The following is a 23,686-nucleotide window of genomic DNA, read 5'->3' as shown; positions in this document are numbered from 1 at the left end:
ACAAGCACCTCTCTATATTCTCCTCGTGTTCTGGATCTTCATTCTCTTTTCTGTCCATGCTCTTCCCTTTCCTCCCCAAGGTCAAATCACAAGAGAAGGATTGGGCTCAAAGCACCTGTTCATCTTGTTTTGGACATGGGGAGGCAGGCAGGACAGGATCCTATTTCCTAATAGACAGTATGCCTAAAGCCTCCTAAAAGAGGTCAGTTTCTGAGATACAGCAAACACCTTCTGTAATAAAATGGCTCTTGTGTCTAAACTCAGCTCAGGAGAAATTAGTGTCTCAAAGAAAAGGATGTCAAAGCAACATAAAAATTTTAAAACTCCATTAAAAAAAAAAATACAAGTGAGCTGCTATAAAGAGTAGGCTGCACCTGCCCACACTCAATAATCATCACTGAAATTCACTGGGAGGCAGCAGTGACTCAGCCTGCAGTACACAAAGACAGCCTGCACTCCCAATACATAACGAAACTGGGCTTTATACAAAGTCATAAATCCGCATGCGCCTCATTGACAACACACATGCAGGGGAATCCCAGCACTGACAGACAGGCGGGAAATCATCAGCCCTTCCTCTTGCTGCTGCCCACACTCAGACAGAAAAATGGCTCTGCAGAAGCACACCTCACCTTTGCTTCAATCCGGGAAGTAGGTCGTGTTGTCTTCCAGCTGGGTTTACTAGGACTCAGAAACCAAGAGAAGGTTAAAAAAAAGATGGAGGAGACTGTGACATATTTCAAGGGGGAGGGAAACTAACTCTGGTCCTCAACTACATCCCACTATCCTTTCAAATGTCACCTCCAGCTCTTTAAAAAAAAAAAAAAAAGGAGAAATAAAGAGAGAGAGAAATCTATGCATGGTTTTATTAAATTGCTCCATTGTGTGAATGGATTAATCATACGTCCAGCAAAAACCTTAAGGTATACAATTGCTGCAGTTCACCTCCTGCCCAATAGCCACAAGAAACATAGGGCTTTCTTGCAGATTGTACTGTTTGCTCCCATACTCATGCTGTCACATCACTTAAAAAAATATGTTTCTCAGAGACACTTTCTGTGCTGGCCTCCAGAACAAATCCTTCCTTCAGGCATCCTCAGCCTTTTTTTCAGAACCACTAGCTCCTATCAAAACTAACTGATACAGAGGGCCACTCAGCAAATGAAAAAAAACTGTCCCATGGAATCAGGACTTCAGCAGCACAACTTAGAACTTTGAGTTATAAACCCTCCTACCCGTTCACAGCCGGGCACCGGCCTATGGGCCAGGAAAGTGCAGGACTCCCGAGTTCTTACCCTAGCTCAGCTCTGCCTTTTGATGCTATCTCAGCCAGATAATTTCTTCTCCCTGTTCTTCAGATCATCCACCTGTAAAACAGGGATTACATGCACCTACTCACAGTGGGGTAGAAAGGATTATTGTATTAGTGCTGCAACCCCCCCTTCTAAATCCCTCACTGTACAGTCATGGGCAGGGATGGGATGGGACAGGGGGGTAGGACGAAAACAGCTTTATTATTAGCCCCTACTGTGGCACTGACAGGGAAGGTCTCCCTGAACTTTGCCATGTTCCTTGTTCTATGTCCCAACGCTTCTCCGAGCAGCTCTGGCCACCAAAGCTCTTTGGATCTCTACAGGCTTCCTGCAGCATGCACTTGCCTTGTGCTCCAGAACAGGGAACACACAGGCCAGAGAAGCTGCTGCGAAGCAAGAGGCTTCTCTCGGGACTGCCCACGCATAAACTTTACTTCGTATAACACAATGGGTATACACCTTCTACTCACATTTTTTTTCCCCATGCATGCACACTCCATATGAAGTCACTTAACTTTAAGTGCTGACACTGTGAGAGAGAGAGAAGATCTAAGTCTTCAGTAAAAGCCCTCTTGCTGCCCCCATTGAGTCTCATGCGGGAGGCATCTTTTTGTCCTGAGCCCACCTAGTGCCCGAGTTGCCAGAACTTGGTTCTGCACCTTGAGCTTCCAGCCTCTTCTGAGCTACAAAGCCTAGCAGACTCAGCTTAACTCACACACAGCTGCTCGGCAAACGCTAACAGTCTTTTTGTCCTCATTTCTGTTTTCCCCACCTGAAGCCACCTGGTGCCACCATTCCAGTTCCAGGAATGGCTGTATTTTTAAAGACATACCTAAAGCAGCAGCTAAAAGAGTTGGGGCAGAGAGTTTTTAAAGCCAATTAGGTGATCTAGAAAGGATCTCCTTCCTCCAGCAACGTTCTGGCCTCACCACAGCATTGCCACATCCTGTTTATTTTGTCCACCGCTGTTCCACGTTCTCCCTGTACTTCCTGACGTTATATTTCTCCAAATGGATGTATGTGAGAAGATTTATGAAGTGATGGGTATCATCGTGTAGCATCTATAGCAGCGATAGGGTCTGTGCAAGTGCTCACTGTGGGTAGTCACTTTGGTTATAGTTTTCCAAAAGCATTTGTATTTAGGCCAGACTAACAAGAGCCTTCCAGTACTCAGTGACTGATAAGGGCAGCCAGTGGGATTCCCAAAAAGTTTTCAAGAAGATTCAGAGTTGGGCACCTGTTACCTGCAGGAGGATCTCCGAGGTCTTTGTTTCCAAAAGAGGGCAAGGTGCCAAATTCAAATTCAGCATCAACTGAAAGTGGGTTTGGGATGCTTTTGAAGATATTACCCATTAACAGTAAATTTTGGTTTCCATTATCAGACATACACACAGTTCAACTCACAACTAGGCATCCTATGCTTACATAACCCCTTTCCTTGCATGATCTCAAAGTTTCCCTCCCCCACCCCCAAAAGCAATTTCTCCTAGAGAAGAAATATTTGTTGCACGCATTGTTCAGACTGCCAGAATGCCATGGCCACACACTGAACAGAGCCTAGGATATAGACTCCCATTCCCTTTCTAAACACTAGCAATATTCCTCCATTTTATAAAGAGACAATAATAATCATATCAATAAGACAGCAAAAAAGGGCAGAAAGCTAAAGTGCTAAAATCAAAACACCCACTGATGGCTGATCTCATGTGTTCAGCAGGCCACTGGGATCGCCCAGAGGTCTGACAGCAGCATGGCTCCACACCTACTTCTCACAAACAAGGAAGGGAAGGCAGGAAGGTCCAAGCAGTAAAGTTCTTGTGACATGATTCAAAAGGAAGACATCACATTGAGTCATCAATTCAACCTGTCACCTGAAACCAAGCTGTTGGGAAGCTTGCACTGGACACGTACATTGTTCTGCTTTTGTGTTGAACTTGGATTTAATAACGCCGGTTGGGCAGCAGACACAAGAGCTTATTGGAGGCTACCTCTCTCTACTGCCTCGGGAGACTGGATAGTATCTGCCTTGACTCTCACCGAAGTCTCCAGAGATCTGTTTTACCACAGCTCTACTTGGGCTATGTTTATAGAAGCAGTTGAAAAGCATGCAGTTCATGTAGATATCTGCACTTTCATGTTGCCAGGCACCTAATTTCTGAGGGATCCTAAAGCAGTTATCCAGCAAGAAAAAGTAACAGGATATACACTAGTTCATCAATGGATCTAGGCATTAATGAACCAAATTACAAGACCCTTCAGGAACTTGGCCAGGTCTTTGCAATGGTGCCAGAGTGGGTGGGGAAAGCAGCAGTGTTTGGGATGTTGTAACTAGCATCGTTCCATAACACTGGGTGAGTAGCAGTGTCTCTTTTGCCAGCACTTCCCACATTAAGCAACATCGAGTGTATTGAGTGCCAGATGACTGCTGAATACAGGGGTGACAGTAAGTCTCTTAGCTGCTTTTCCATAGAGTCACCATGCTCGGTCTTCAGAGCTGGGGTATCTTAATGGACAGATACACAAAGCAAAACTTCTCGCTAGAGGAAGTTAATAGGTGGCACCAATTACCTCTAATTCACAGCCAAATCATCACACAGATAAGCCAGAGAACAAGCCTTTAGCCATTAAAAAAAAAAAGACATTGCAAACACCCTTTTCTACCTTATCTAAAGTGCTGGAAGGATCAGCTAGAATTAAAGATGAATGTATTGACATAAACCCAGCTGCTTGCTGGAAACAGAGTCTACCTGGTCATCAACTCTCTTTTTGTATTCCATTGCAAAGAGGAAGGTACCCCACAAATTATATCAGCTTTAAACTTCTTTCCAGCACTGTGCCTTCTGCCCAGAGCAATATTCTCTAGCAGGAGTGAGGAGACCATGCCACCACCAGCTGGAGGTGCTGACATGTTGCATCCATCTGTGAAGTCCATCAAAACAAACAGCATCCAAACATGAAGCACCTAGATATCCAGGGCTTTCAGCACCTCTGCAATAAACCACAAACATACAGCAACAAAATAATCTAATCACTCTAAATACAGCAGTACCTATTTTGCTAGCATTAACTTCCAGAAATTTACACTTTAAAAAACCAGCAATGGTCATGTAAAAAAAAAGCAACTACAGGGTCAAAGTCAGCCTTTCAGTCATATCTGGCACCAGGAAGAGGAAGCCTCAATAACAGTTCATTCAGGTGGAGGTGGTGATTGAAGGTCAGGACTCTGGGCCCTTTTCAGGCCCAGTCACTTCCATGCCATGCTACAAGCTCCTTAATGGTACAGAAGTGTTACTTACACCTCATTGATTCCCAGGGCAACTGCTGTTCCTAAGGAACTGAAATCCTTAGATGAAAGAAACTGGGAGAAGGATAATGGGTTATTATTAGAAACTAGCATTGACATAAGCTGAAAACAGCATACAAAACCAAACCTAACTATTCTACTTATTTAAGGCTGATGCTTTAGCCTCAAATAGTGAGATGCAAACGTAGCATCAGCTGAAGTGCTGCCTTTCCTTGCCACAGACCCAGCAGCGTTAATCAGCATCGCCACTTATTTCTCTGACCTCTCCAAGTCTTTAAGATACACCACCACCTACAGCTGCAGCTGTAGGCACTTCCAAAATACATAATTAAAAAAAGATTCAGACCAAGGTAAAAGTTAAATTCACTTGGCCCACAGGGCTTATTTCCTCCCAGCATTACACTTTCCTGCCAGGGCTATGTCAACAAGCAAAGAGACACAAATGCCTTCTGCCTTTCAGTCGCTTTAGGGGCTGAAGAACAAGTTATAAATTTTCTGACCCTGCAGTCATGGAGAACAGCTCATCATAATTTCAACAGGCATCAAGTAATTTTGATGTGGGTTTCAATCTCTGCCGGGGCCTTTGGATCAGGCCACAAAAGTATGTTTGTGAAGAATTTAAGGCAAGAAACACAACTCGGCACAGGCATGCAGAAGAAGTACCAGAGGCACAGAATACTGGCAAGATCATTTTATTAAGAGTTTAGCCAAATAATAGCCCTTTCAAAAGTCTTCAGCACTCAGGTGCCAGGCTGCATTTCCTGCCTCTCGCTGCACCATTACACTGGACTTCCTGCTTTGAATTACTCAGAAAATAGCAGCTTGCTGAGTGACACCAAAACCTGCTGTAGTTGAGGAGTGATTGGGGGCGGTTGGGGGGGGGAAAGGTAGCTCCAAAACCTGTTCTGAAAGTTTTGATACATATCCCACTGCATAGCCTCTTTGGCAGCCACCTTCTCCTTAAAACAAAAAACAAACAAACAAAAAAATCAAGTTCTTAAACGAGTTCTGATCTAGTTGAAGTTTACTATTAAACAATATAATAAGATGAAGTACACTGCATATGTGCATATATACACTCACAAATATCGGTGCTGGGAGTACCTGCATGCATTCTTCACACTTCTCATACAACTCTGCCCATTTTGACATGAAAGCACTCTCTGTTCCTCCACCTGATTCTAGGTAGGAATTATGCAATGACAAAATTACTTATAGTTAACATTTCTCCAATATGCTAATTATTTTCTTCATCTGTCAGCATCTACCATATGAAGGAAGACAAGAAATAAAAGTTAAAATAGATAGATTGGAATTCTAGAAGACAGTGGGGGAAATCCAGGTTCCACTGTAATCAGAGAAAGCTTTGGTTCACACATTGCATTTACAAATAACTGGAGGGTAGAGTGGTAGAGGTGAAGACAACACCTGAAGAAAGGCTGAGAGAGTTGGGGTTGTTCAGCCTGGAGAAGAGAAGGCTCCAGGAAGACCTTATTGTGGCCTTTCAATAATTAAAGGGGGCTTACAAGAAAGATGGAGAAAGACTTTTTACCATGGCCTGTAGTGACAGGACAAGGGTTTTAAACTGAAAGAAAGCAGATTTAGATTGGATATAAGAAATTCTTTACGATGAGGATGGTGAGACACTGGAACAGGTTGCCCAGAGAAGCTGTGGATGCCCCATCCCTGGAAGTGTTCAAAGTCAGGTTGGATGGGGCTTTCAGCAACTTGATCTATTGAAAGATGTCCCTGCCCACAGCAGGGGGGTGGACAAGACGATCTTTAAAAAGGTCCCTTACAACCCATACCGTTCTGCGATTCTAAAAGAATTTAAGCACTGAACTGAAGCTAAGCCTGGGACCAGTCCTACAGACAGGTTGGTTTTTTTTTTTTAATTATTATTTTCTTAAATGCGTGATTTATACACCTTCCCCCTGAAAATGGGGGGGGGGGGGGTTTTAGAATAGCAGCACTGACACAATCTTAAATTTAGCAACACAAATGGTATCACTACTGTAAGGGGAACTTGCTGCATCTGCACTCTGACGAGAGGATAGGATATCACAGGCAGAACAAGAGGTACTGCAGAACAGCTGGAAGAAGGGATTTGACATGGACATTCTCCATTGCTCTGATCCACAGGCCAGCACTGAACAAGAGGATCCACTTCTCCCACAGCCAATTCCTTGCCATCAATATAGCAGTTTCCTTCTCCTTTAATTCAGTTGACCAGGCCCCTCTATTCCCTCCAACCCCTTTTAAAGCCTGTCACAGGTGGTCTGTAGCAACTACAACAGGGACAGGCAAGAACAACAAACACTTCGTCAATTTCTGTGAAACTGAGCTGCCATCCCTTCTCCCAACACTAACTACTCCAGACAACAGCAGAATCCCAGGTCCTCATGCAACAGTTTCCCAGCCACCGAGAGAGTGGCTGCATGTGGTTTGTTAAGTTCTCTGGGACTTGCTTCCTTATGCATCCATCTTACTTGAGAAGGTGCTAGCTTACTCCCAGGCCTTAGCTTTTACTTAACTAGAACAAGACACGCAAAGTTGCAATGGTTTAACTCAAGGGATAACATAACACCTGATATTAGCCAAGTCAGTGCAGCTTTGGACCTATATAGTACACCACTCTAAACCTTGTTTGCTGGGTTTAGCTCATACTTGTCACACAAGCCAAAAAAACATATGTAGCACCATGCTGTTTAAACCAGCTACATCATGTTTCTAGTTAGAGGTGATGCAGCGTAGTGCAGTCAAAACACCCCGGTGCTGCTCTCAGCCACAAGAAAAACTCTAAAAATTAAGCCCAGCATAACCAATTCTAAAATATTCACCTAGCAGTGAGTCAGTAGGGAGCCCGGAGCGATCGTTTAGTCAGAGAAAGAAATACTGTATTTGCCCCAATAAGGGATTAACTTCAACTGTCAGCATAGCACATAGTTCTGCACGCCGCCCTAGGTAACACTAGAACCAGAAAACCAGAGATGGCTTTATGCAAGCACGGTGCCTGGGTAAATCAGATTGTGTCTGGGACCCCAAGAAGCACCACTGCATGAGTGGTACATGAACAGACTAGTTTCCTCCAGCATCTCAGCAAGAGATGATCCACAGGTATCTAACAAATGCTAATGTTGCAACTCACGAGATGTAAGAGGCCATGGTCTGCTATAAGACGCATTATGTTCTGGCAAGCTGGACAGCTAGATTTAGAAGCATCTGCTTCTTCCAGCCCAATGACTAGTATCCTGGGAGACTGCAGATCCTGTCCCAAAACAGCAGCAAAGATACCCAAGAAGAAATCTGAGAGAACTAACTAGTTCCTTTAATTCCACTCCGCTGAATGGACTACCAGCCTAGAGACTTGACCGTCACAGGTCAGATGGCTGCAGCTCAAAGCAGCACTTGACTAACTAGCATTATATACCTCTGAATGGAGAGAGGCACAGCTACACCACAGAATGTAACTTCTCAGTTTTGATCCTAGGAAGGTCTAAACAAACAAAGCTACTAAGACTCAGCCAAAGAGGAGGACAATGCTACGAACCATTATCTGATATTGTTAAATCCTTCCTGCTTTCATCTTTTTCATGCTATGCAGGTAGCTCAACCTGTCCCTCAGGAAGCAGTCAGCAAAAACTGCAATGCCTGGTAACTAAGGGGTCAATTGGCTCCATATCCTACTCACCTCCAGGACACCAGTCCCCAGTCAGTCCCCACTCACGAGCAGGGGGAGAGATAAGAGAACGGACCATATCCAAGTGATGTTTCTCCTTCACAACTGGCAGCAGTTGATTTGGGAGTCTTAATCCAGCTCCTCAAAAGCCAGGTGGCTGTCTCCAGCAAAGCATCATCACTGCAAGCAACCTGTTGAGATCCATCCTCACTTGTCCAATCCCTGGAGTCTGGAGTAATGGTTTAATATCCAGTGAAGCTGCCATCAAACATCACACTTTGCCATCTTGGTGGACAGAGAAGAAGAAAATCAGTCTAATGTCTTTCCTCATCATCTAGTTTATTCCATTAAAAAACAAAACAAAAAATTTATATTTGTAAACACACACACACACACACTGGAATAGGTTTCCAAAGTTTTCTATGCAGACACAATCCGTCCTTGCATTCCAAAGAAACAGGAATGAAGGGGGGGGGGGGGGGGGGGGGGATATCTTTACCAGTATATGTTTAACAGCTCATTGAAAATACAAAAAGAGCTGTGGATGGAGAAGTGAGACCCTAAGAGAACATCTATTGGAAAAAGAGAGAAAAAAAAAAAAAAATTTCAGCAAATCACCTGTGAATCACCCATGCCATTTAATCAGGAAGGACGATTACAGCAAGCACACTTGGTATGATTTAATGGAGAATTTCGAGCACAAATTCAAGAAGGACACAGAGGTTATGTCAGTCAGCCTTAATAGGCTATAGGTAGCAAACAGGATAGAAATAAAAAAAGAATGGAGCATAAGGAATCAGAATTATTTGAAGTAACTATGGGGAATCAGATCCCAGTTATCAAAGGGAGATGGAGAACAGGTCAAGGCAAGAGATGAGACAAGATTCTCAACAAGTACCAGTGACAGAAAACCAAACTGAGACCAACCACATGTGGAACTTCTCTGTATGCTGCCAGCAGGAAAGGGAGCACTGGGACAGAGATTTAGAATCCTCCATGCAGAAGAAGGAAAAATTCTTGTGCACGCAAATTATTTGGGATATCTGTGGCCTACAGCGTGCTCTCCTCTACAGTATCTGTTCTTTGTAACACCAGTCAGCCTTCTTAGCACAGCTGGCAGGTAAGGACAGCTCTGCTGTTCCATGGGTCTTGAAGAAGCAGCCACACCACCATACCAAAGAGCTTCTCCTCACCTCCCCCCCACACTGTTAGGACATAACTCTTCAGCCTATCCTTTGTTTGGTGATAAACAGGCACCAAAGCTTGGCAATACTTCCAGCTCCCCAAGCAGGTTGTTATCTCCCTTTATCAAGTCTTCTTTCCAGCACTTCTCTTCCCCAACCCTTTGGGTTCCTTATGCTTTTTAAGCTTTTACTTTGCTCCAAAAATGAAGACAGCCAGTAATCTGCACCTACCAAGCAACACATGCAGGATTAACAGCAGCTCTGCATTTCCAGCTCATGTCACATTTGAATCCTTTTCAGCAGAGTGGTTCAGATTCTAGTGGATCACTTTGCATGAACAGAGGCTGCAAAAGCAGCAGAGGCTATAATAAACTCAAAGTTTCTTTGTACTCACAATTACAGTGGCATCCTTGAGCTCTAAGGAAAATAAAGCCTGTCCTGGGAAGCTGGAAGCTTGGCACTTCTGCCAGAAGCTTGCTTAGTGTTCCTTGCAGTGAAGCTCATTCCCTTACCACTCCCACTACTAAGGCACACCTAGCTGCATTATCAGCGTATATGGCTAGAAATACACGTCATTTTTCCAGACATCTTTTGTCAACACTGAAGCGTCACAAAAGTTTACAAAGAACGGGCAGAGCTAAAGCAGTTGAGCTCAGCTTTAAGTGCTCAGGAAAAAAGCTAATGCATTTCTGAGCTGATCAGTCTCTATGTTAAGAAGATACCTGCAAGCAACAGGTCATTCAGATTAGACAGATGCAGTGAGTAGGGTGCTTGGTAGTATCTGCAAGCTGGTAAATCAGCTCCCAGGAATAGGAATCAATTCACCCCTCTGAAAAAATCTAACATCTGGTTTTGGGCACAATTACACTATGTGAAACCATCACAGACAGATCTTGGACAAAAAGTACGAGGGAGGTGGGATGATCATCCACGTCATGTTTTAGCTGAGATACAAAACTGGAAACCAATGTGGGGGAATTTTAAATTCCCCAAGAGGTCACAAGTCAAAGTGTTCAGGAACGAACAGCAAGGATTCTGGTGACACTCCTTCCCACATCTTCTTTTTTATTATTAATTTTTGATTAGGAGCAGGGAGTTGCCTCACAAGGAACATTTCACAGTGCAGGGGGCTACTGTGTGTAGCACCACTGAAGGGCAGAAAAGAACAAGAATGTAAACCTTACATCCAAATTGAAATTCAAGGCAACATCTAGAATGGGTCTGTACAGCCAGCCCTGATGTTCTGACCACTGCATCTTCACTGCTTTTGATAGATAAGCTAACTGTAGTACAGGTCAGCCAGGCTCACCAACATGTAGTACGCTGACACTACAGTGAACAGTCAGCCTGAGGCTGCGTGGGAAACAAGTGAAGACATGGCAGGAAAGGGCATGTCCTGGGACAAGTGAAATAAGAGGGATCTTACACCAAACCCTGTGCAGGACAAATAAGTTGGACTAAGTCAAAAGGACACAGCTGTAGCAGAAGCAAGTACAGACCCTAGAGAGAGAAGAGGCAAATAAGGACTTTACCAACAAGTTCAGATTCTCTGTGGCATAACAAAGAGCTGGAATAGCTGGTTATTTAAGGAGCAATCAATAATAAAACAGACAGCAGAAAACCATCGGGGTCTGCAAATCACCCTCAATGAGCCAGTTATGAACTGGCTAGAGCCTTGCCCACCATTTAAGAAGCTGGCACAGTCTTTGTACAGCACTCCCCCAGATTTCTGGTGCCCTTTGGAGAGGCAAACACCCTCCTATAAGCAGTTTCTGAAAGACAGAGCATCATCAAGCCCTTTATAAAACCAGAGGCCAGTGCAGCAGCCTAGGCCTGGGCTCAGCTTTCTTACCCATCTCAAAACAAAGAGGCCAGAAAGAACAATGACTGGAAACCAGAAAAGGTTGCCGTTGATGAAAGAGATAATCTAGATCAAATACTAAAGGAAATAAGGGAAGGGATTAAAAAAAAAATTCACACAATGAGTGACAGAAGAGAGGTAACAATCCACCAGCTACATCTATTTACACACTGTATCAGGAGCTCAGAAAGACAACCACTATCAGACCATTTCAAACAGATCAGAGGAAGACTTTAAGAAATACCAACTTACCTGTGAAACTTGCTGCCAGAATACTGCACTGGCAGGAGTCAGAGGCAACTTTGACACTCAGGCAGACAGCCCAAACATCTACATGTACCCAAAAAAGCCCCGTGAGGATTTAAATGTGTCACAGGGCAGAGAACACGGGGTAACAACAAAACCACCCTCCCATGTATCCCATTTGTGGCCTACACAGACCCTCTGAAATCCCTCCTGAACGCACTCCAACCAAGCCAGAAGACAACTAACTCTCTAGCATTTCCACTGCTGTTGTTACACACAACCCCAGAAGTCAGAAATGCTTGCAGGAAAGCGTTTCAAAGCAAAGACGTTGTCTATGAGGATACCAGAAAACCTTATTGCACTTCCCAGGCACCAGAATGGATGCCTTGGCATCAACGACGTGAGGCCTCCTCTCCCACCTGTTACTCCCCTTCCTCCCTAGCCGCTTGCAAGTGCTGCACTGCACGCAGAAAGCCCGTGAACGGGGCAGCCACAGCAAACTCAGGCACTTTCGGATCACACAGGGATGCCCCTAGTATCCGGGCCAGCCAGAGATGCACGGCGCAGGGGAGCGCCCAGCTACCATGTGCTCCGCAAACTCGCCGAAGCAAGCGTCCCGCTGCAGACTCGTCCACGCACCGACACCACAGCGAGCCTCGCAAGCCCCGACGGCCAGCAGCGCCCGGAGATGGCGAAGACCCAGCCGGACACCACCACCGAGCGCTCCCCCGAGAGGGGCAGCCCAGGAGCCAGACACCGTCCCCGGGCGCGCCCTACCGACCCGCTGGCCCGCGGCGGCAGGAGCCCCGGGGACACGCCAGAGCTAGGACCGCGGCCCCTGCGGGGACGGGGGAAGGAACAGGAACGCGGGGAGGACATCGCAGGCGGGCTCCCCGCAGGCGGGCTCCCCGCGGGCGGCGCGTCCCCGCCCGGCCCGGGGGCGCCGCCAACCGCCCTGCCAGCCCCGTGCCTCAGGCTCGGCCCGGCCGGGCCTGCGCCGCCCGGGCTCCAGCCCCGGCCCCGGCCCACCACCGCGCCCGGCCCCCGCCCCCGGCGGCGCACACTTACCGGGCCGGGCCCTGCGCCGCGGGGCGGCCGCCGCCGCCGCCACCACCCCGGGCCGGGCCTGGGCCAGCGCGGGCCACCCGGGCGGGGCGGCGGAGACGGCGGGCGGACGGGGGGACAGGACGGGGTGGGGGGGGAGAAGGCCGGAACGGGGAGAAAAGGGGAAAGAAACAGAAAAAAAAAAAAAAGGGGGAAAGAAGCGGCGGGCCCCTCCCCCGGCAGGCGTGCGCGCCGCGTCACTGCTCCGTGCGCGCTGCGTCATCATACCGCGCCCGCCGTGCGCCCGTTGTCGTAGCAACCTGCCGGACGCGGCGCCGTGGAAGGCGGGCGGGACGCGGCAGCGCCCCCTGGCGCAGCGGAGGGTGCAGCGGGCAGCGGAGTCGCTACCGCCATTCGGGGGAGGAGCCAGCCCGCGGCACCGCCTTCACGGGCAGAGGAGGGCCCGGGGGCGGGGCCGCCGCCGCGGCGCCAGTCTCCACCCCCCCGTCGCCCCGCCCCCGGGCGCGCAGCGCGCCGGCTCTGCCTGGGGGCCCCCCCCCGGGGGTTCCCCGTCTCTCGGGGGTCTCGCGCCGCGCCGTGGGGGGCCCCACGCTGCGCCCTGGGCACTCCCCGTCGCCCCGGGGGCCCACGCCGTACGCGGGGACCCGTGCCGTCTGCCTGGGCGCCCACCCCGGAGTGGGCAGCGTGGTGGGACCGGGGTGGCCTCCCTCGGCCGGAACAGGTTGCCCGGGGCCGAGCCCCAGCCGCCGGGCAGCCTCTGGCCGAGCGGGCAGCCCCGGGCTGAGCCCTCCGAGCAGGAGCGCCATCCGCCCGGGTCCACCTTAACCCGTGGCCAGCTGTGCCGCGGCTGCTCCGTGCCCGGGAGAAGCTCCTGCGGGATCGCAGGGGCGTTTATCTTGCCCGGGATCAGCCAATATTTGTGGCCACGTCAGGAGAACGAGCCCTTCCCCGCTCTCTGCTCCTGTGGCGTCCAGTGTTGCCATCCTGCCACTGCGCTCTGCTCTCCCGGCCCCAGCGCTGCTGTCCCGGTTTGACTTTGGCTTATCGGACAGTTGGAGGAACACTATTTGCTGAGACCCCCAAGCTGTCACCTCCTGGCACCAGAGATGACAGCCACCGTGGCTTTCCTGCTCCTGAGCCTTCTGAGGATGACGGCTCCCAAGGGAGCGTGGTGCCCAGCCTGTGGGCTGGAGGCCCTGGCCCCCACCACGCAGCGGGACATCCTCATCGCGCTGGCAAAGCAGAGCATCCTCTCCAAGCTCCGCTTGCCAGACAGGCCCAACATCACTCAGCCCACATCCAGGGCGGCCCTGCTGACGGCTCTCCGCAGGATGCATGCACAGCACATGGACACGGCCGTCTCCCCAGGGATGCCCCATGACGGCAACATCCCACACCTGCGTCCTGGGATGGGTGTGCAGGAATACGAGATCTTGAGCTTTGCTGAGTCAGGTCTGTACAGACCCCACATCCCATGGGCATGGTGGGATGGGCTCTGAGGTGGGGGGCACGGAGGGAAGGAAGGTCTTGCCTGGGGGAAGGTGGCAAGAGGTTTCCTCCTCTGCAGAGGCTTTTCAAAAGCTCTGCACAGGGGCATCACACTCCTGCAAACAATGCCAGGCTATGCAACGGGCCGGTGGGCACACTGGTGCTGGAAGGGCTGGTAACAAGAGGCTCCATATCCAGAACCTTTGCATCCATGTCCCAAGCTTACCCCAACCAGCTGCCCCTCGCCACGGGCAGGGCAAGCACTATTGAGGCTCTGGTGCCCCTCTCATTTACATATAGGACATGCTGAGGCAAGAGGGTTGGCACAGGAGCAAAGATGGACTGCTGTATCATGTGAATTTGTTGTCTATTTCTGTTGAACCCTCCCCACTTGTGCTAGAGGCGGAGGGGTCAGATGGCCATGTTTTTCAAAACATGATTTTAAGGCTAGATTCCCCAGCAGCTTACAGTGTGTGGACTTAGGTTGACAAAGCCCATCTGCTCCCTGCACTCAACTGTCTCTCCACTTCCTACCCAAAGTGGTGGGCTGCCGCATTTCACTCCAGAATCAGCTGCGTTCCTGGGAGGCGAGAGCTCCCCAAAACATGCTCAGGGGTCCTGACAAGTATCACTGGAAAAAGAGGGTCCTCTACCCCCCACTTCTCCCAGGCAAATGCAGCCTTCTTTGGAAAGAAGCAGAATCGCTGCTCCATCCTGCAGAGCATCCTTCTGCACCATCACTTTGCCCAGCCCAAACTCCTGCTTGGTGAGGTGTGGGGGGCACACGCTCCACTTGCAGGCCTTTGTGTGGTTTGCATGGCTGCTGTGGGATAGCGAGGGCTTGCCATGTCCTTGAAGACCTCTGGGAACAATGCTCCTCTGCAGTACATTGTGTTCCCATACATGATGACAATGGGGAGTTGTCTCCTGGCTTGGTGGAGTATCTGCTAGAAACGGAGGAGCCAGTGTGAGCCACGGGGCTGAGCCCAGTCTCTCGCCCCGCTGCACTGTGCCAGACCACAGAGGAGGGAGGTTGTGTCCTCATGGGCAGAACTGTGCCAAGGAGCCCAGCGTTGCTCTCATGGGCCCCGTCAGCCCTTCCTTCGTGAGGAGGAGAGGCAGCTCTGCAGCCTCAGCAGCAGCAGCAAGGGTGGGACACGCTGGAGCAATGTCAGGTGATGGTTCCAGCCACAGAAAGCAGAGGTCATCCTGGAGGTGCAAGTCAGCATGACTGCCTTAAATCCAAGGCTGGTTTACACAGCCAGATAACCTACTCCACAATCCTCCAGCAGCTTCATGGACAAGGGGGATATCAGGCCAGAGGAGGTGGAACCAAGCTAGGCTGCTGCATTCAGCACCGGGCCCAGATGTTGCTGCTTTAGAGCAGCATAAGAGGGAGGAGCAGCAGCAGTGCAGGGAAGTGGGGGCTCCTCGACGCCTGTATGTACTGCGCCCTGCACCCTGGTTTGGATATACCTCCCATTTGCTCCGACTTGGTGGCCCCTGGCTGGAGGAGCCCCTCCTCCTCCCTTCGCCTCCTGACTCTGCTTTTGGTTCTGTGCACAGGGTCCTCCACCTCCCACAGCGTTCGCCTGCATTTCCGCTTCACCCGGGAGCTGGCTGGGAACACTGAGATCCTGCAAGCCACCCTCTACCTGTTCTGGGCAGTCCCTGGCCCCAGGACACATCCTGTCACTGTCAGACTCTTGCAACCGGACCCAACGGGGCTGAACATGACTGTGGCCAGCGAGACACAGCTGGAGGTGCAGAGGACTGGCTGGGCCACGCTGGACGTGGGCCAAGCTGTCCAGAGCCTCTTTGGCCAAGGGAGCCAGATGCTCACTGTAGAGCTGGAGGTGGCGGAGGACTGGGGGTCTCCCCTCCTGGCTGGCCACAGTGATTTCCACTGGCCATTTGTGGCAGCCCAGGCCCGAGCCAGGATGCCGCACCGGGTCCAGCGGCGCGGCGTTGATTGCAGTGGAGACTCTCGGATGTGCTGCCGCAAGGAATTCTTCGTGGACTTCAAGGAGATCGGCTGGGAGGACTGGATCATCCAGCCAGAGGGATATCACATGAACTACTGCACAGGGCTCTGCCCCCTGCACATGGCTGGCATCCCTGGCCTCGCCGCCTCCTTCCACACAGCTGTCCTCAACCTCATCAAAGCCAACAATGCGGATGCAGCCGTGGACTCCTGCTGCGTGCCCACGCAGCGTCGCCCTCTCTCTCTGCTCTACTATGACCAGGACAGCAACATCGTCAAGACTGACATCCCCGACATGATTGTCGATGCCTGCGGTTGTACCTGACCAGCTGCTTGAGGAGGCAGGAGGGCAGGACCTGTGCTGCGCAGGGCTCCCCTCCTCCCGGCCCCTCTCTGGCAGTGCGAGACCCGGCGAGCTGCTGAGAGATGGGAACCCTGCCAAGGTGTTTTCTCGTCCTGACGTTGAAGCATCAAGGGTGATGCTGAATCTGCAAGTCCTCTCCTCCCTCACCTCTCACATGGCTCTTTTCCCCCTTGAGATCTGCCCATGGATTCCTCTTTGCCCATGAGCCACGGCCTCTGAGACTGGCTCCTGATGGACACCAGACCCTTCTACCTGCAGGACTCTGTAGAGTGCGACTCCCCGGGTGGCTCAGGGCAGCCCCGGCTCACCCTGCTGCTGGTCCCAGACCAAGGCCATGGTGCAGCCCTCAGTGCCGCAACATGAACACATGCTCTTCAGGTAACAGATCCCAGCAGCGGCCACCACAGACTGCTGGGGGAGATAGAAGCTGAAAAGATTCTGGGGGATGGCTAGGCCAGAGGGGAGAGGGCTGTCCATGGGGCCCCACTCCTCAGCTGGACATGAGGTTGAGGGGGGGGTGAGGAAGGGGAAATTGATCCCAGTGGGAGGAAAAATGTCTCCCTCTCCAAGCATCCCAGCCACCTGGTATTCAATAAAAGACTCCCATCCATAGTGTGTGCGCATGTATGTGTACACATATGTGTGCCCTGTCATTAGCCAGCACATCTTCCACCTCTCCCCAAAGTGCAAGGTGGTGGATATGCCCTAGCACAGACAGCCCCAAGATGGCACAGAACTGACCCACTCTGCCACGCACGGTCCTCTTCTAACCAACAACCTGGTTATAAAGCCCAGGCAGTGGGGCTGGGCATGCACCAGCAGGACACACTGTGCCCAAAGACTGCAATGCTGCTGGCTCACAGAGCTCTCATGCTCTCTGCCCCTTGGCTGCCCTTCCCAGGGCGATGCAGAACCCCTGACTTGTCTCAACCAGATCCAGGGCATAATATGGGACCCCACCAGACACAGGGGGCTTGTGATTCCCACTAGGGAAGGCACCGTTCCTTGGTTGGGCCAAATCTTCCATTCCACCAAAAACAGCTGTATTTGGCCATCCTTGTCCCAAGTCAGGACAAAACTGAGCAACTTTTCTCCCTTTTAAAGTGGACAGAGACTGCCAGGCAAGACCGCCAAAGCCATGGTGCCCGGACACCCACCCTTCCCTAGAACGCCACGCCAGCTCCCTCACTGGGGAGCAACCTCTTGGCACATCTCTGGCCCACAGCCTGGAGCAGCTGCCCCCTTTGCTGCCCCTCGCCAGCCTGGCTGGCAGCAAAGTGGGACATGTCAGTGCCGTGAGAGCTGGGGCCAAAGGGCGGCTCTGACACATCAGCCCCATTATGTAATCTCGTGTTAGGGTTTCTCCACTGCTTCCCACATGTCCTCTATGTGTGAGGGCTGAGAAAGCAGGGAGAGGGTGCTGGGGGTGGGAGAGGGAGGTGCACAAGGGGAGCTCCTGGGGTGATCCTCGGAGGTGCACGCAGCTGGCTGGGGTGGAGCTGGGTGACTACAGTCCTGTGGTCCACCCTGCAAGCACTGACGACCCCACCCCAGAGGCTGGAGACAGAGCTGAACCAGGTGGGATGAAGATCAGCAGAGGGAGGAGGGTGGTGTCAGACCCTCTCCCCATCTGGCTTGAAGGACGGCTTTGCATCTGCTGTCCCACTCTAGGATCAGGCCAGGGTGGTCAGAGCCACGAGCAGCTCTGGCTGGAGCGGGGGCCAGGATGCATGTTGCCTCAGAGGACCTGTGGCACCTTGAGCAGGGATGGAACAACCACTAGCAGGAGACAGTGTTCGCCCATGTTGCATACATCCTGAAGGAGGCGCTCCCACTGGGCCCTGCTGGAGTGGGGTCCTGCATCTCCCCATCAGGTCGCAGAAGCCACTGTGCTGAGATCCAGGCTTCCAGGCCCTGGTGCCTCCAGGACTCAGACCTGAAGGGTTCCTGCTGACCCAGCTGCTGCACAGGCAGGGTGGAAGACTCGTGGATCAATACTGTCTGGGACTCAAGGCCACTTGCGCAAACTCAAAGAGGGTTTGGTGTTTGGTTTTTTTTCTGTTTTTTTTCCCTTCTTTTTCCAACGCCTCTTTTCACTGTCTGTATTTATTGAACAAACAGCTTTCCTGGGGCCAGTGCTGAGCTCTCTAGGCTACAGCAGGCATGGGCAGAAAGGGGCCAAGTGAAGGGGCAGAGGAGCTGTTGGCTTGACCCTGAGCTGAAGCATCTGTAGGTGCCATAAGCCCTCGAGCAGGGCTGGGATGTCCCCAGTTCCCCTTCTTGGCCCTGCAGCACTCCTGCCGGGCACTTCCCCCACTCCCCACGGGGCTCAGGGCAGAGCGGGGCTGGCTGCCTGTTTGCTGCTGCACAGCCCCTGTGGGGCACAGGTGCCTTGCCCGAAATGGCCCCCTCTCGCTACCTGCTCCCCAAACCCCAGCTCTGCCCTTTGCCGGGCTGCACGTGTGCTCTCTGGACACCGCAGGACACACAGCAGGCTCTGCCTGCCAGCCCTGCAGGCACACTGTCCCCTGCCCTCAGGCACAGGGATGGCGGGCGTGTCCCAGTCCAGACCTCCCTGGACCTATGAATTGTCACCCTGCTGCCTTCCGTTGCCTGAGCTGTGGTACAGCCAGCCCAAGCCCCACGGCGCAGCTGCATCCCAATGGACATGAAGGTCCTGCTGATTCGGGGTGTCTGGGTTAGCAGCAGCTCCCCCAAGAGGGGTCCCAGTCTCTGAGGCCACTCCCTGTCCCTGGCAGCTTGAGATTAGGGCAGAACACAGTGTCCCGGGGGTTTGCCAACCACCTGAAAACATGCCTTCTCCGGTGCCTTCAGGTCAGAGGTTCCCCAGATGAGCAGGGTCCAGGGTCCCACAAGATAGGCCCTGCTCTCCATGCACGCATCTTGTCCCGCTCCCATGGGGAAACAGGATGTCTGGGTGCAGCCTACAGACCCTTCCCCACTCATAGCATGGGGCAAGGGTGACCAAGGTTCAGGAATCCCACAGTGGCATTCCCAACCTGGGGAACACTGCAGGGTGAGGAGGGTGCAGTCGAGGAAGGGTGATCCCCTGGAGCCAGGCACAACCCCCTCCCTGCCTGCCGTGGGGCTGCCACAGGGCAGGGGCCCATGGCAGGCAGAGGTCCCCAGCACACACAAGGAGCTGCTCAGCCCCCACAGCTGGTGGCCTAGGCAGGAGCTGTGTATTTATAGCCCTACAAAGCTGCACATGGAAAAGCGACTATCTGGGCTTCACCACAGCCCTGGCTTGTTTTGCAAGTCTTCTCCCTCATCAGCGAAAGTAACCTTGGTTTAAGCGCGAAGGCAGAGTACCAGGTCAGGCTCTTCAGAGAGCAGAACAGAAAACCTGAGAGCAGCAGGGTGCAACTTCCAGCTGAGTGTCCACTCCTCCTTTGCTGGTGGGAAAAGAGGGGATGAGGGCAGCATTCATACTACAGTGTCCCCTCTCCTCCTGCTGTGACACTGCACTTCTGCTGGGGTTCCCTGTTCACTCAGGGGGCTTTGGAGGGGGTGTCTCACGCAGGCATGCCCAGCTGCCATGAGATACTGCCACACTGGTTGCACTGGGACCAGTCAGCCCCCCCAGCCTGGCCCAGTGCAGGAGATGCCATGCGGACAGCATCGACCCAGCACTTGGGCTGTGCCCTTGGGCTGTGCCAGATCTGACGCAGAGGGGAACACAGGGCTCCACGAGGTGCTGTCCCCTCGGCCTCTGCACTGGGAGCGGACAGGGATGTGCAGCTGCTGCCGGTGGCTCCTGGAAGGAGTCTTTGCCAGTATCAACAGACCCTGAAGCAAAGGTCCAAGCATGGTGTGCCAGGGTGTCTCTTGGCAGGGTCTGGCTCTCAGGGGAGGGGTGGGAATTCCTGAAAGCCCCCGGTGTTGCCTTGAAAAGGGTTAATTTTTAATTTTCAGTCTCACGGATCGTTTCCAGCCAGCAGCCCCGGGTTCGGAGGCACCCGGCGATCCGCGCTGGGCGTCTTCGGCTCGGCTGGTGCGAGGTGCCGGTCCCCCACTGCCGGCCCCCGCTGCGCGCCCGTGCTGGGGCAGATGGCGGGACCGCCAGCGCTCATCGCCCCGGGCGCCCCGTCCCGAAGGGCCGCCCCCGCGCCCGCCCGGCGCCCGCCAGCCCCGGCCCGCGTGGCCCCGCGGGGGAACTGGGCGGCCCCGGCGGAGCCCGCGGGACCGGGAGCGGCTTTGACCCGCGCCGCCGGGCGGCGCCCGCGGGCCGCGAGAGGCGCCGCGGCTCGGGGAAGCGCCGGGCCGGGCCCGAGGCAGCGGGGCCGGGGCTGCGGCGCCGGCACGGGGTTGGCCGCGGCGGGCTGGGACAGGCCGCTCCGTCGCCCCGCTTCCCTTGGCGGGCGCCGGGAGAGACAGACTGGCCAGCTGCAATGGGGTGAGGAGCGCGGGCCGAGGGAAGCAGGGCCGCCGACCTTCCCTCCCTGGCCGTGAGCCCTGGCCTCGTTCCCTTCCCACGGCTGGACCCTGGCCTGCCGAGCACCGCCAGCCCAGCGCCTGTAGCCCTCCACCAGTCCTTGCCCCGGCTTCCCTGTCCGCGCTGGCCCCTCGGCCCCAGGGGCGCAGGCTCTCCCCTCCCGGCACTGCCCCCGCGGAAGCCTTCGGCGCCTGCTCCAGCACTTGCTGCCCCGCCAGCCCTGTCGGCTGTTCCCCCGAGCCCCCAGCGTGGGTGCTCCTTCAGTCTGCGGCCTCTAGCACTTGCTCCAGGGAAGAGGGGCCTGTGGGGAGGAAACTTTTCAGTGCCGGAGCCTGGCCTATGCCATGGTCCCTGGGCGAGGGTCACAGCTGGCTTTGGCACTTACTTGGCTGACATCAGTGGCAGAGCCGTGCAGAAATGGGCGTTCTGGCAGGAGCCATGCTCAGGTGCTGGTGCATGAGCTCTTGGGGGGGGTCCTGGCTTAACCCAGTCTGTTGGCACCTCTAGGTCAGGTTGTCAGGTGCCGCACTTGCCCCACTGGACATGAGGTCAGAGGCCCAGAAGCCATGTGTGCAGCAAGTGCTGGCGCTGGGGGGGACCAGGGCAGGTATTTTGGTCAAGCCAGTCCCTGGGCTTTGCTTTCTGGGAACTGCTTAATCAACAGCACACTTATGCAATGGGTGCAAGAACCGCTCACAGCTCTGCGCTGACCCCTGGCCTAGATCTGGTGGGCTGGAGTGCGCGGGGGGGCATGCAGCTGCGAGGGGGCAGACAGATCGGATGCTCTTGCTAAGCTGGAGGTGAAATGGGGGTTCATGGTGGCAACTGTGGGGTGCTGGCCAGTGCAGAGGGATCCTGGCAGGTTCAAAGGCATTAATCCCTTTGGGGAGATCCTACTCCCCAGCCTGGAAAGGATAGTGGGTTAGAGAGTAATTCACCCTTTTTGCCACAACTCTGCATCCTGCGTTCCATGCTGTGCCACAGCCCTGATCCTGGCTCTGTGGATCTGGCAGGGAAGGAAGAATTCAGCACGGCATTGTGCCTCAGTTTCCCTTTCCTGCATGTGTGAGCTGTGGTGTGGCTGCTGGGAGGTGGTGGTGACACAGAGGTTTTAAGGACCCCCCCAGCCTGGCATCTGAGCCAGTACAATGATGCAGCTTGGGACTCCCTCCAGCTTGCTGCATGTGGGGGGAGTGTCAGGCAGAAGGACCTGGTTCCCTCCATGGGTTGAAGGCAGGAGCAGCCCTGCCCTGTGGGGAATTTAATATCTGCCCTGAGAGCCAGAAAGGAAATGCTCCACTTCCAGTATGGGAACATGGAGTAAAAGGCAGGGGAATGGGCATGCGGTGCACATGTGAGCATGTCCACAAACAGAGCATGTATCCAAATATGTGGGATAGGGGACTGAACATGTGTTTGCCAGGGAGTGTGCAGATGTGTATGTACCACTGAGCATCTGTGCAAGTGAGTGCGTGTGCACTGTGAGCATGCACAGTGCACCTGTGCCTGGGTGAAAGTGCCATCTACTCAGTCCTGCTGGTGCCCAGGCAGTGCTGCCTGTGTGCTGCCTGCAGCCGGGGCTCACAGGCCCTGTGGGAGCTGTGCTCCCAGGCCAGGCTGTGCCCACTCTTTCCTCCCTGTTGACATTCCTGGGCTATTCTGGGAGCTGCCAGCAGGCCCAGCCAGCTGAGAACTTTGCCCCTTGCACTATAGTTGCATCATCTCCGGTGAGTGCTTTTTCCCAGACAGCCCACTCTGTTTACATGTCACCTCTGTGCTTGGCCAGAGGCAGGGGCTCTGTGTGGTCAAGACCTTGGAGTCAGTGCTGCACAGCACGGTGGGCACAGGACATGCCTGAAGGGCTGGCTGGGTTTCAGGTTCCCACCGCACTCTGTGGGTTCCCTGCTCTGGCACGAGAGCGCTGGGCTCTCCTGCTCCCGCAACAGCATGGCACCTTGCACCGCTTTCAGGAGATTTCTATAGGACCCTGCCCTGGCTCAGGCTGTTGCGCCCTGCTCTAAGCACAGCATCTGGAGCTAAGAATCCGAAGAATATCTTCAGGTTGATGTGACGCTGGCTGCCACCTCATGAGCCCTCAGTACATACAAACATCCATTTTAATTTGTGAGGAGGAGGGGGCATAGTATACACCTTCGCTGGCCCTGTCCAGCTCTGTCCTGGGGTGAGGCTGGACCAGAGAGTCCAAAGGATACACTCAGACCCCCAAACTCATCACAAGGTAGGAGTGACAAAAGCCCAGAGATGGGAACAGTCCCCAGGGAGCTGCAGGGGTCATCCTGGGAACTGCCCCTGATCTCTGCTGGGTCCTCTGTCAGCAATAAACGAGACTGGCCCTGTGAGGATGGCTAAGGGGGTACCCGGGAGGCAATGCCCAGGCTGTGGGGGCAGGTCTGTAGGGTCCATGGGCAGGCAGGTGAGGCCAGGATCCCTCCGGCAGGCTGCTCCGGGATCAGTGCTCCTCCACCCAGACAGGATTTGCCTCACTTCCTGCAGGTTTTGGACCAGGCAGAGAAGCTCAGTGCCCTGCTGCCCCCGCGGGGGTGCCTAGCCGGGTCCCGCTGCACCCCTGCGCAGATGCTAGGGTGAGCTGAAGGGAGGCAGAGCCCACGTGCACGTGTGTGTGCAAGCCCCTTGGGCACACACCTCTGCATGTATCACTATTTGTGGACACCCATATGAACCCCCCGGTGCACAGCCTCCCGTGTGTGCCCCCGAGTCGTG

At 53.3% G+C, this 23,686-nt stretch overlaps 2 protein-coding genes across 11 annotated transcripts in view; one reads left to right on the top strand and one right to left on the bottom strand.

Annotated features, from left to right (window-relative positions):
• Positions 1 to 12,779, bottom strand: part of R3HDM2 (R3H domain containing 2) — a 61,447-nt gene extending 48,668 nt beyond the window's left edge. For 4 of the 10 annotated variants that reach the window (XR_014230419.1, XM_082332537.1, XM_082332541.1 and 1 more), the window contains exons 1-3: positions 12,656 to 12,734; positions 8,309 to 8,581; positions 633 to 687 (exon numbers count right to left, since the gene is read on the bottom strand). Coding sequence is in view for 4 of the 10 variants with exons in the window: in XM_082332537.1 (XP_082188663.1) it covers positions 633 to 687; positions 8,309 to 8,375 (122 nt within the window). In the remaining 6 variants the exon portion in view is untranslated. Of the gene's footprint in view, positions 1 to 632; positions 688 to 8,308; positions 8,582 to 11,593; positions 11,612 to 12,655 lie in introns of those variants that run through there. The other 6 variants (XM_082332544.1, XM_082332543.1, XM_082332545.1 and 3 more) reach the window with 4 other exon arrangements.
• A 979-nt stretch (positions 12,780 to 13,758) lies between these two features.
• Positions 13,759 to 16,449, top strand: LOC309600204 (inhibin beta C chain-like; the record flags this gene model as incomplete). The annotated part of the gene is made up of 2 exons (XM_082332288.1): positions 13,759 to 14,104; positions 15,707 to 16,449. The coding sequence occupies 2 exons, from the start codon at positions 13,759 to 13,761 to the stop codon at positions 16,447 to 16,449; spliced, it is 1,089 nt and encodes a 362-aa protein (XP_082188414.1).
• Positions 16,450 to 23,686: the final 7,237 nt, after the last annotated feature.

Source organism: Platalea leucorodia (genome assembly GCF_965183815.1).
Source record: "Platalea leucorodia genome assembly, chromosome: 23".
Lineage (NCBI taxonomy): Eukaryota > Metazoa > Chordata > Aves > Pelecaniformes > Threskiornithidae > Platalea > Platalea leucorodia.
Note: the sequence above shows the minus strand (reverse complement) of the source record. Positions and strands in the feature narration are given on the sequence as shown.